The sequence below is a fragment of the Nothoprocta perdicaria genome, unplaced genomic scaffold, assembly GCF_003342845.1.
Source record: "Nothoprocta perdicaria isolate Ctin4 unplaced genomic scaffold, notPer1 scaffold_30, whole genome shotgun sequence".
NCBI classification, from domain to species: Eukaryota; Metazoa; Chordata; class Aves; order Tinamiformes; family Tinamidae; genus Nothoprocta; species Nothoprocta perdicaria.
In genome coordinates, this window is record NW_020455533.1 from 1,282,388 (window position 1) to 1,295,800 (window position 13,413).

The 13,413-nt window shown below is 38.2% G+C and overlaps 1 protein-coding gene across 1 annotated transcript in view; it reads right to left on the reverse strand.

Annotated features, from left to right (window-relative positions):
- ZNF536 (zinc finger protein 536) overlaps window positions 1-13,413 on the reverse strand; it is a 324,478-nt gene that overhangs the window by 161,604 nt on the left and 149,461 nt on the right. The window contains exon 7 of the mRNA XM_026042304.1: window positions 4,333-6,504. Within this exon, the coding sequence (XP_025898089.1) occupies window positions 4,333-6,502 (2,170 nt within the window). The 5' untranslated portion in view covers window positions 6,503-6,504. The remainder of the gene's footprint in view (window positions 1-4,332; window positions 6,505-13,413) is intronic.

Sequence of the window (13,413 nt, forward strand, 5' to 3'; positions counted from 1 at the left end):
TGCTGTTAGCTCGACAACAATAGGGTGCTCAGTCTAGTGGAAAATTGTGTTCATCAGCTAACTCTGCTCAGTTACTAATTGACATTGCCAAATATTTTAAGAACAATTGGAATGCACAAGCAAAAAAAAAAAAAAAAAAAAACTGAAGATCTTAATCCTTAGACTTAAAATTTTTTTGCTGTTTTGTTCACATGGAGCACTTGATGACTATCTCTGTAATGGTGGAGAGAGAAAAGGGAAGAAAAAAGCAGAGGGGGAGGAGGAAAGAAAGAGAGAGAGAGAGAGAGAGAGAGAGAGAGAGAGAGAGAGAGAGAGAGAGAGAGAGAGAGAGAGAGAGAGAGAAGGGAAGGAGAGAAGTATCATATCACTGTCTTCCTGGGTCTGTGCTGTGATGCCCAGTACAAAAGCTTTTTATGTGTTCTGTCAAAGGACATAAATATGAGCTGAAACTCTATGCTTAATAACGAAAGCTCTTCTCCCTAAAAAAGGAAACATTTTTTACACCCTCCCCACAAAAAAAAAGACTGAAAGACTCCGAAAGACTCCAGAACAGTTGATGAAGCAAACTGTTCAAAAGTCAACATTAAATGTTGCATGCAAGACTAAATGGTTTAAAAATATATATTAACCATATTTTATTTTCTTTTTTTTTTTTATCCCTATGCTTTCCATTGATCATGTAACTTGGCCTACTTTATTTAATGAACTGGAGGGTCAGTGCATTCAATTACCCCTTTCATACTATCAAGACTTCAATTATCCCCACACCAAAATTATAGGAAAATGCAGAAGGTACTACCCCGCTAGATATAATGAACAGTATCATTTCTTACTACATTAAGTTTTAATTATTCCATGCATTCATTCCTAAGCAAAATCTGTATCAATGCAAGTTTTGTTTAAAATACGAGGTCTGGAAATAAGACCGGACATCCAGCTCTGCTTTGCTGGGTCTCTGCTCTGACAGTGCAAAATGAATTTCAGCAGTGTGCTCACACTGAGACAAGAGCCATCCAGACAGCAGCTCCGCACAGACGCCTCCTGCAAAGGGGAGAGTACGTGCAGGCACATATTTTTTACAGCAGTTTCCCTCTGCCTTGTATGTGGAGACAGAAATGACATTTATTTGCCTCTCATAATTTCACACAAAAGTAAACAAAAAACAAGATAAAACAAGGAAAAACACAGGGAACTGATCTGTGTGACTAGTTTCGTTCATTTCGGTTAGAAAATATGACCTCTCAATTTGTCAGAGGTCCTAGTTTTAGCAGTTGATCTTAAGCTTAGTTCTCAGCAGTTTGGAGAGCTAAAGAACAAACACATTTTCTGGTTCACTGGAGTCATTTTCACATGTTCACTGATTCAAACATTCTTTTACTCACATAACAAACAGCTGCATACCACATTAGCCCAGCCAGTGACAGTCACACATCTCTGCAATAACTGTTTGATTGCAAACTTGACCCTTTCTTCTTCTCAGCCTGAGCTAGACATTTTTAAACAGGCACTCCATTCCCAATCCTCCTTTGCAAAGAATTACATCAGATAACAAAGACTTCTCTGCCACTCATTGTAAGCCTTCTTCTGGAGATCTGTTCTAAGAGGCACTGTGTAAAAAGGTTTTTATGATGAATTCAGAACTACTATCATGTTAAGAGCACCAATTTATAAAGAAGAATTCATTGGTTAAGATCTGAAAAAACAGTTTCTCAGGCCCTACTGACCCAGTTTTCAACAAAAAAAAGAATCAAGTGATGCAAATTAAGTTTTGAGACATTGTTATGCAGTCTGAGAAATTTGTAAAACTGTGTTTTGCGGTAATTTCTTAATAGAGGACTCAATGACTACTTAATTCTCCTTTACTCTAAAAATCTGATTTCTTTATATTGTACACGTTTATCTTTCACAGGTAGTGATAAAATGCACACTTCATAAAGATGAAAAGTTTCAATAGCAACACAGTAATAAAATTTTATTTTAAAGGACTAAAGAATATTTAGATTTTGTTCAGGAAAAATGCAATACTATTTTCTTTTCATCTGATTAAGAAGTTATAAAAATGTGCACTCTTTGTGTGATAGGATATATGATACTCAGAGCCCTCCTAGATTTCACAGTAGGCTAAAGGAGATAATCAGATATTAATAAAAAGTACATTTTTCTTCAGTAAAAACGAACATTTTTCTAGCAATTGTAACTACACACATTTTGCTTTCGTTTTTATGTGCTTCCATATAAATGCATCGAGTGTGAAAATACATAATTTGATTAACAGCAGTTAAAATAACGGTTTAAGTTAATAATAATTTCAAACTAGTGACCAGACAGAGCACAACACTGCAATGTTACCTTTAGCCTCTGAAGAGAGGAAAAACTTCCCACAACGCCACATTAAATGAACTAGAACGGCTGGAATTCAAGATTTTGGGAAATCAAAACCCACTAACTTTTAGATGCCTTGTTTTGAAATCTCTGGTTCAATACCACTGGAAAACTCAAGGGCTCTTTTTTTGGGTTTTTTTTTTTCTTCAACTTTTCTAAACAATCCAGGAATTTAGGTTTTAACCAATTTGAGAATCCTTTATTTCAAACTCTTTATGGCATAGCAAAACAAAGGTCTTTTTTTTTTTTTTTTCCTGTATTAGAAGAGCAGCAGGGTTCCCCTCCCCAGAAGAATGTTTAGGATTTTTAAAAGTGAAAGTTAAAAAATAATCTTCTTTATCCTGACATATTTTCAATCCTCTTAAAACAATCTGAACAACTATATATAGTATGAAATTAGCTCTCGCCTGTTACCCTTGTTCCTACACAGAATTTGCTAATGCGTCTCACCAGTAATAAATTGTAAACGAGGCTATGACTCTAAGAGTAGACAGTGTGTTTCATGGGTATTTAAACAACAGCATTAAGTACTATAGGAATCTGCGGAATGCAGAGGGCAGATTTATGTGTCTTAACAATTTCTTTACTGGTTTGTAATAAGCCAGCAAACTAACACTTTATTTTTATATTAATTTGGCCTCAGAAGTAGAGTATACTGGAGCATGACAAGAACAACAAAAATAAACTGGCACATACTTAATAACTGTAACAGTGAATTGGCTCCAATACTAAAATATTTATCGAAACTGGGGAAAAAAAAAAAAAAAAAACTAAAAGGAATTACCCTCAACAGCCTGCTACCAGCTCTTTAACAGTGGGCAATGTAATGCCTTAAGGTACCTCAAACTGTCTTTCATTTTCTAGACTTAATGGCTGATTGCAGAAATCAATGTTGCCATTAGTAACAGAGTATTTGTTATGGCATGATTTCCTCTGTTGTTAGGCTTGCAGAATGATTACAGTATTAGCGAGGTGCTTTCTTTATAAAGGGCTGAAGATATAACTTTCAATTTACTATCCATTAGTAAGTGACTTTGGAAATATAGATGAAGCCAGAAATCTTACCTGTTACTACTTGGAGATTTTATTTCGGCAGTCATAGGCTAGTAACTTTAAAAACTGTACCAGGAAGCTCAATATTTTATAGACATCTCCAGTGAAATACTATCTGCTTTGCTATTTTATACACAGTAAGTTAACGTGACATACAATGCAATTAAAATCTTCAGGTCTGATTTCTTTTTTTCTTGTACTTTCATGATGTGGATTAAGCAGCAGTCTTCATACATGTTAAAATGTGCACTTAAGTTAAAAGGTGATCAGAAAGTTAGTCATTTATATTTTTGACTCTCTCTCTAATCAGTCCCACAGCCAGATACAAATCCTTACCTCAGTTAATTGATTTGGTTGTGGGAATAAGGGCCATCAGAGAGGTTAGCCAAAACATTGTTTATTAATCACACTCTCTTCAACTACTGCTCAAAGAAGTAATCTTTCTTCTTCCATGTAGAAGTATCACTCTTCTACATGGAGGAAATGGAAAGATCTGCAATTTACCATGAATTCACTATAAATATTCTATTCACCATGAATAGGAGGGGATTAAAAACAAACAAACAAACAAAAACCTTCAAAAATCTGGAGGGAGAGGCCCCAGGAAGGCCATTCCCATTGGTGAATGCACAGACTCTGAACACTGCTGCCTGTGGCTGTGTTGAAGCGATAGCTAAAAGCTAGCAAAACTGCCCTTGGAAGGGGAAAAAAAGGGTGAAATGAGAATTAACCTCAAAGGCATTGAGGGAACCCAAACACAGATGTTCTGGCATATAACACCAAGTCTCTGAGGGCTGTTAGGAAACGACCTAGCAAGAGAATACATAAACTACTCTGCTGCTGTGATTTCAAATATAGCTGTTAAGTTTTCAGTAGAGAGGGAAGAAGGTGGCATACCTGAAGAGGAGGGCGAGGAAGGATGCGGACTGTCCTCCTGGGCGCTGCCCGTCTGTGAAAGGCCTCCACCTACTCCGCTTTCTTCAGTGATGTTAGAGGAGCCCGGTGTTGTCGACCTGCTGACCGACTGAGACTCTTGATCGCTTCCAGATCCACGTCGCTCATCGAGATTACCTTGAATTATTTCATCTTCTCCTTTCCTGTCTCTTTTGTGGACCCTGGAGTGAACGACTACTTGGTGGTACGTTCTAAAAACCCTTCCGCAGTCAGGGCACTCAGTTGGCTTTTCTTTTACGTTTCCATGACTTTGTAAGTTGTAATCGAGTCCCTGGTTCATACCATGTGACAAAAAATCTCTACTGCCTTCTAAAGGGTCTAGTTTGTTTGGCAAGTCTCTCTGATTGCCCATTTTAGTGCTGTGAACCAAATCAGCAGGCATTTTCTGCTTAGAGCCATCTGCTCCTACTAACACATACTCCCGCTTCTCCTTATCAAACATAACTCCTGCATTTGCCAAAGTGTCTTCATGGCTGCGCTGTATCTGCTGCTCTTTAGACAAAAAGCCATGTTCCATGGCCATTCCCCTTGCCATAAGCTGCCAGGCCTGATAGCTGTTTACTGGATCCATCTCTGCTGCTTTGGCAGCAGCTTGTAACCTTTCTATACAGCTGGATTTCAGAGGAGGCACCAGATTGAGACAGCCCAGTAAAGAATGTTTATCCCCTTCAGCAATACTGTGACCGATGCCAGAAATGGGTGAAAGGAGTTTCCCCAAGACTTCTTTCTCTTTCATGGGCATATCTCCTTTGTTATAGATTTGATTTTGTTCACTTAAGCTTGCTTTGTCTGGAGGAAGAAACCCGCTCTGCAAACACGATAGGTATCTTGAATATAGGTTCGCATGAGCTTCCTGGGACATACTGCCAATGGAGACAGGTACTTCAGGATCATTAGGAGATTTGTTCTTCACAGATAACTTATTCAGGTGAACTTTCATGTGATTTTTAAGAAACCAAGGCTCTTTGAATCGCCTCCCACAGATCTGACAGCAGTGTTCAAAGGAATCCTTGTGCTTTCTCATGTGGCCTTTGAGGAACCAGGCTTGGCTGAACACTTGGCCGCACACCTCACACCGAAACTCGTTGGTGGATTGCTCCCCATTGCCGTTGGAGCCCTGGCCCTGCGCCGACTCTGCTGTGATGTGGGCCTTCTCCACGTGGCTGATCAGCTCCTCCTCCTGTGAGGCAGCAAAGTCACACAGGGTGCACTTGTAAGGCTTGTGCAGGATCCTTATGTGCCTGTCCAGCTCTTCACGCTTCTTGAACTTGCCTTTGCAAAACGTGCACCTGAACCCAGCTGTCTGAGCAACCACTTCTTCCTGGACGCTGACTGGCTTTGGAGAGGGAACAGGGTTTGAAATATCAGGTGTGCTGTGATTAGCTGGCACCGACAAGTTGCAGTTTGCGAGGGGCATTGGCTGGGTGTGCTGCTGTGCTTTCACATCGGGTCGCGGCTGCAAGAGGCTGCTTTTCATCTGTTTGTCCCGAAGAATTGCTCTCTCCTCCAGCTCATGTAGAAGTCTGTTTTCTTCTCGGACTCTTCCACGACCTTTGCCAAGGTTGCCAAGCTTATGAGTGCGCAGATGAATCTTCAGGTTGCCTTTCTGAGCTGCTCTATGGTCACAGTACGGACACTTAAATGGTTTCTCTCCAGTATGAGTGCGCATGTGTAGCGACAAGATGCTGTTAAATCGAAAGCGTTTCCCACAGAGGGGACATGGGTACTTTCTGTTTTTCCTGGCATCATCCTCTATATCACTCATCTGAGACATAATCCCAAGGTTTTGTCCATTTAAGAACTGCTGCAGATCCACACGCCCGTTCAAACTGGTGTCAACCTCTCTGTTGAGCTGGTTTGCTAACAGAGCCATCTGACTGCTGATGGGCTGGTTTGCTATGGACATGTGGCTTTTGTCTTCTAATGGCACTGATGCCTTCTCCTCTGGATTCTGCCTGTTCTGGAGCTCCGGAAAGGCATGGCTGAGCTGGGAAGTGATCTGGTGCAGCTTCTGGCTCATTGAATACTGTCCATTGAGTATGGTGCTATTGAGATGGGCGTCAGCTTCTGGCACAGCTGATGAGACACCAAGGCACAAACTAGCTTCCTCCATCTCTGAAAATCAGAAGATATTTTACATTCAGACTGTGAAAGAGTTACAAGTATTGAATCACGGACATACGATTTGCATTTTATGTTTTACCTACTCATAATAATGCAAAGGAATTAGTGTAAGACAATAAAAAGAGTATTAAGCGCCAACTGCGCTATACAATTGTGAACATATATGTGCTTTCATCATTCTATACTTTTACCGATAATCATTAATTATTACTTAAAAATATGTCACAATTTCAAAATCTAATTATTACAGAAGGGGTACACGCTTTTACCATCTCCCTTGTCTATCTTGTGAAATTGCACCTGTTTATATTTCTAAATTTATCAAAAAATAAATGTTATGCATCTCTCCCATTTCCATTAGAAAAGCCAGCAAAAAAAAAAAAAAAACAGAATAGAAATCCATTTATAACTTTCAGTTCCATTAACCATATTCAATATATTACACATTCTACAATGAGAAAGATAGTTTTATGATTTGACAAAAAAATGATGGTATGATATTTACTGGTGTACAATAAAACAAGATAATGTTTGGGGGAAAAATAAAGTAAAGGACAAGCTTTAGAACAATAAAAGGGATTTTGCTTTAGTCAACAAAAAGTGCAGTAATATCTCATTAAGCTGATTAGTATGCTGCTTAGAAACAGTACTAGGTGCTGTAACACATGATTATAATCATAAAAATCCTTCAGTGTTTGCAAGTAAGCATTAACGAGGTATATTAAATTTTAAGGAGACTGCGACTAGCAGCTTTGTAAACCTCTGAGATTAAGATTTAACCCTTCTGTTACAAAACATTGTTATTTTGTCATTTTGAAACTGAGCCCATCAAAAGCACATAAATTATCTTCTGCCAAGTCTTTTAATTCATCGTTGAGAACCTTCAGATTTCAGTTCTTAGGAAAACTTGCCAGATTACAGGAGACTATCTCTGTCCTTCGATAGGTAAGACATGTGATTTAAGGCACTTTGATTTGTTTTAAAGAGCTCTCTTATAGAACTAGATAAAACCAATTAAAATCTGGGGAAGGTGTTGTGAAAAGCCTCGACAAGTTTAAGAATTTTAATAACTTTCCTAATACACAGTAATGACTACAAATTGTACCTACACTACGTATATTGCAGAAAATTAGAATTCAAAGCTGTTTGTTAAGCACAAGTGCTCTGTGCTGGTCTGCATAATTGTCCACAATAATCTTCTATCCTTGCCACTTCTCTACTCTATATAGGAATAATTTATCTATAAAAATCTATTTAAAATACCAAGTTTTACATTAGTGACTCGCAAGCACTATGGAGCTATAATGTTATATGAGAACATAATTAAGATCTGTGTTGTTCAGTGGAGTGATTTGACACTTTATTCACTATTAAAATTACTGAATTCTATAACTGATTACATAATTAATCTGGTCAACTTCCTCTTTGGTTTGGACAAAAGCATTTTCTCACTATGCCTTCTACACAGCCTGCATATATGCTCCAGGTGGACACCATTCCTCATGCTGCTTCATAGTGGCCACTTGCTAGACAATTTGAGGCCCAAATCTGGCACATGCTTAAAATGCATGTAATTGTCCTCATGGGAGTTGTCCAGTAGACTTCAAAGGATGATTCTTGAAAGCAAAGTTCCACACGTGCCTAAGTATTTGCAGGATCAGGGCCTAAAAGAAGCATGGGTGGTCTCCAAGAGGAGACCTAGTTGGTCCTCGACAGGATGATTGAGTTTGTGATACAATGCAGGTCTTGTAAGAGAAAAGGGGGAAGTGTATACGCATGTGTATTAAAGATGAACACAAGCCACAAAATTTTGCTCAGATGTAAAGCAGATCTTTTTCAAAGTTCACTGTTCAGACTCAATTTCATTTTGGAGACACATTACTTACATGCTGTCAATATTTCCTTAACTATATTACTGTGATATAAAAGTACATAAAAGGAAAAGATGCCTATAATACATAGGACTGTACATTACGTTGAACTTCCACTTGCAGTATCATCAGTTTCATAGGTGGGGAACCACGTTCACACCAGGTATGCACCCAAAGCTATATAGTAAACACACATTTCTGGTTTCCATGCAAGGTTTCTGCTCTACAGACCACAATCATTCAAAACGTGGGTACATGAAGATATATTTTTGAACACTTTTTGAAAGTTTGCTTAGCTTTTGAAACAAACCAAACTTCATGCTCAGAAGGATTTGTTAAACATCTGACAGAATTGTAGTTGTTGAGCTTGTCATTATCTGAAATTGCTCAAGAATCTGAAGATCTATCTACTTCCACAAAAAGAAATCTCCCAAAACAGTCTACTTTCTGTCTGGATTTCATGTTCCACAGGTATTATTTCTCCTTACTATGGTTAAACACGGCATGTTAGCAAATAATAACTTTAAAAAAAAAAAAACAAGAAATACTATGCATGCAAAGACATAAATGTATTCAGCAATGCTTGGAAAAGAGTTTGCAGATTGGCATTACTCTTGAATAGCTTGATAAATACAGTAATAATTTTTATTTATTCAGTTAACCTCAATAGAAACTTGTGCCTTTACATACACAGGAAGGTTTGGGTACTTAATTTCAGCATTTTATGCTCTATTGAAGTTTGCAAATGCTGACAGATCCTAGTGGAGTTTTTTAATCCTGATGTTTAACCTCAAGCATCAGTTGAAACCTATGGTATTCAGTTATTATGATCCAGGGGAGGGGGAAAGGTGGTTTATGCTTAAGATTTTAAGGCTATTATGTTGCTTTTTTTTCCCAAAAATAACTTTATTAAAAGTAAAAACAGCATCTATAATTGGAACATAACAATTACATTTTTAAATGCTACTTTCTATCTCCTCCACACATATAGACATGTATAATATAAGACACAGATAGAAAGAGTTGGAAAACAAAACATAAAGAGGAAGATCAAACCCATAATTTTTAATTTAAATATCAACAGTTTTGAATCAGTTCTGGGGAGTCTGACCCATTAACATTATCTTTGGCTTTGGGAAATTTATACATTTTTGATGAAACATGCAGAAAGGGCAGCAAAGCCTTTCTTTAGTGAGAAATAACAGAGACTCTAACTACCATGTATCCTAATCAGCTGTTGAACTGCTAGGGTCCAGGTACTATAACCTCAAAATGCTACAATTCTTTACTTAAACTATATTGTCACTCTTACTTGCCCCAGCTTGTTTCGGTCCTGTGCCCTGCCTCTGTATTGCCTCTTTCTTCCCACATTTTTCCCTTGTTCCATTACAAAATATAATCACAGCATTTAGTCCTGGCCTGCACCATTCCTCCAGTTCCAGGGTCCCACATTTAGGGACCCAGGGACACTGCTGCTGCTCAGTTCTCAGGGACATGAGACTCTCGGGATTCCTCAGCCCATTCACTGCAAAAATGACCAAAAATCTCATCTTGTACCCACAGAAATAAAACTCCTCCTCATCCATCATTCCACTATGAATTAGATAACCCAATCTAATTTGCCTAATTTCTCTAAAAAAAAATTAGCAATTTCATCCTCTCCCTCTTTATCCATCATCCCTGTCTACATCTAGGAGCAGACAGGGATGTGCCACCAGGTGGGCTCAGGGCTTTCATTGCCCAGCAACCCTCTAGCTCCTGCTTTCGAGCTTCGGGCCACTCAGTTCCAGTTCCCCAGCTCTGCGGTGGCTCCTCTGCAGCTCCCCAACCTCCTGCCCCAAATATGGGGACGTAAGTCCCAGTAGTCAGTCAGGTCACAGCCTCTTCTCACCACCTGGCCACCCTCTACAACACCCACGAGGTGAAGGGGAACCTCTATATTCCCTTCTGCACTATTCGTCACCAACACACAAATGCTCTTATCATTAAAAATACTAAACAGAGCTCACCAAAATTAACCTGATCATTCCCTTTTGTGCAGGATGGACACTTTCCTGGTTGTTTGATACGATGCTTCTGGCTTATGAAATTTGCAACTGGATATGTGTATTATTAAAATGCTCTCTCATCGCTCACATGAAGGTACAATGAGACATTCAAAGCCCTTTGATGATACTAATAGTTATTTTGATTTCACTCACATTTTTGCCCTCAAGACCATTTCCCGTGATATCAATAACCAAAGTTTTGATTTTAGCCATTTCAATAGAGCACACAGATTTTATGCAACTATTTGAAATGGATTACTGGAATTTAAAACCAATTATTATGCCAGAAATGCCTGCCATCACAACTACATTAATGTAATATAAGAAGCTTGGTTTCCTTCTGCTGGAATCAGAGAAAAACATAGACAGCAAATAGAATAAAAACAGTTTAAATACAAATATATACATGCACACATGTCTCTATATGTATCTAAGCATACACACACCTGCTATCTTTGTAAACAGAATGGACCAAATTCAGTTCTCACATCTGCTTGTTCGTGCTGGACACACACATGAACACAGTTCCCTCTTCACTACTGTAGAGAAAATACTCATTTAAAAAACACTGTTGTGCCGTTATTATAGCTTAGATAAGGTTAGTTAAAAGATTTACAGTTCAGTAAGCAAAGTAATGCTTTACAAGCTCACATGTTTAAACAACAAGGTCTTTCTGGCCCTGATCCTCTGAGCAGTTAGAGTTACACATACTGTTAGTTATGCTTTCAGAATTTAGATCTGGTATTTACCTTTCCAGATTTATTTTTTTTTCTATCTGTATTATCTTGTGGTTCATTGACAAATTCTGAATATCCCAATACAGGCTGCTTCAGTTTTTAGCAACTGATAAACAGCTGGCATTGAGAAACTTCAGTATATATATTGAATTTTTATTAAATATTGTTCTTATTGTTGTAGCTGAAACTGTTTGACTAAGGCTGTTATAAGCATAATACACTCCTGTTAAGAAATACAGAACACCAGACTACTGAACCCTTTCAGGGTCATTAAACAGCTGTAAACATTATTACAAAAATAAACCAGAGATTTCATGCTTACATTTTAGCCCAGAGCTTGGTGTGCTGAGCAAGTACATTTTTTTCATCTCTTACAATCAACGCTGGTGACATTTGGGCATCCAAACAAATTACATCACAAATATTACTGAGGTGGGTAGGATACCGAGTGGTTTATTTGCCAGATGATTAATATATAAACAGTAGGGCAGAACAGATGACCTACTCTTCTTTGACTGATTTGTAGGCAATACCAAGAGACATAGATGTAAATAGTTAAATTTTAACAAAAACATGTGTGCATGGAAGGGGAGGGGAGAGATCAGCTGTATTTAATGCCACCAGGACAGCACTATCCAATCTGATAAAATGAAATAAACATTAGGCCAGATTCTGTTCTCAATCGTATTTATACAAATGAGTAACTGCCTTGAGTTCAATGGAGTTTTCTTCTTTTGGTTGGCTAAGTAGGTGTCCTTCTCCTTGGGGGATAATTATATCAGGGAAAACAAGGCTTTTAGCAGGTGACAGAATGACTTTTCAAAAATAATAACGTGGCCTATCGGTAACATCTCCTATCTATTTGTGTTTATCAAAATACTATTAAACCAAGTCAGTAATTAAGATATTACTCTTAATCACTTCATGGAGTTTAGGTTTTGTATAATATTTAGTTTCTAAGGATTTAAAAATAAATAAATGAAGAACCACGGCAAGCCATCACGCAGGCCCGCCGCACGCAGGGTGCAAGGGAGCGCGTGCCGGCGCGCGCGGCGCAGGCCGGGCCCAAGGGCCGCTCGGAGCGGCGCTCGCCTGCCGCTCCTGCAGGGATACTGCCAAGGAGGGAGCGGCGACGGCATTTGACAGAACTGTGGCCGCTTTGTAGTACTGATATTTAAACAAGCTGCTTATTGATTTCAAAACAAAGTACTCTTTAGCAACAACAGAGCCAACTCATTCCACAACAGTTTTTATGTCTTAAAGAAGGGTTAGCATAGGGATTTCTAAGTTTCAGAAGTCATTAACGGACAGAAAATTGTTTGCTGAGGCTGTATTGCTTTCACTCTGAACTGGGGAGACAGTTGGTTTCTAAATACCTGTTAGGCTGTAGGTTACTTTCTACCTAGCACAGCATTTTGGACTGGTATCTGATCAGTAGAAGATAAATCACCAGAACAGCCTTTAGCTGGTAGCACCCATGGAGTGGAGGACTGTGAACTGCTTGTGATCACAATCTAGGCAGACGAGCAGAGAGGAGAGGAGAGGTCATTTATACATCTCACTCACAGATTAGAATAGAAAGATTAGAAGAATGCAGACAAGCTGTTTGATTTATTGCTACTTTGCATGTGACTTAGCAAAATCTGTTTTCCTTCTTATTTATCCTATTTCACCAGCATATACTTAAGAAGTTGGATCCAAAGAAGAGAAAGATAAATAATTGGTATTGAAATTCAGTAGCTTAAAAAAAAATTTTTTTTTTAAGTCCCGCTTTTCTTCCAAGCACTGGTTGCATCTGGGATCATTATTTTTTAAGCTTATAAGCATCAGTTTTCTCCTTTTCTTTTTTTCCCCTTAGTGTTCTCCTGATGACAAAATTAAAGATAAGAGTGATACCTAAATTCAAATGAGAGGTATATTTGTGGAAAGCTTCATTAAACTAAACCTTCTGCTATTTTAGAAGCAGCATTTTTAAAAGAAAATGTATTATTTTCATGTAATTTGGAATGTATACAACTGATTAAACTCTCTTCAGTTTGATCAATCTCCTACAGCTCCTGTCTGATCATTCACTTTAATTAATCTCACTGGCACCCACCTCACATTGAAGAAATCTCAAAATTCAGCTCTTAACAATCCCACTAGTACAAATAATAACAATAATTATAAAAGGCCTGGAAGTCATGTCAAAGCCTTTTTCTATTTTTTCTTTATTTTTATAGTCCTGAGATCCAAGAATTGTTT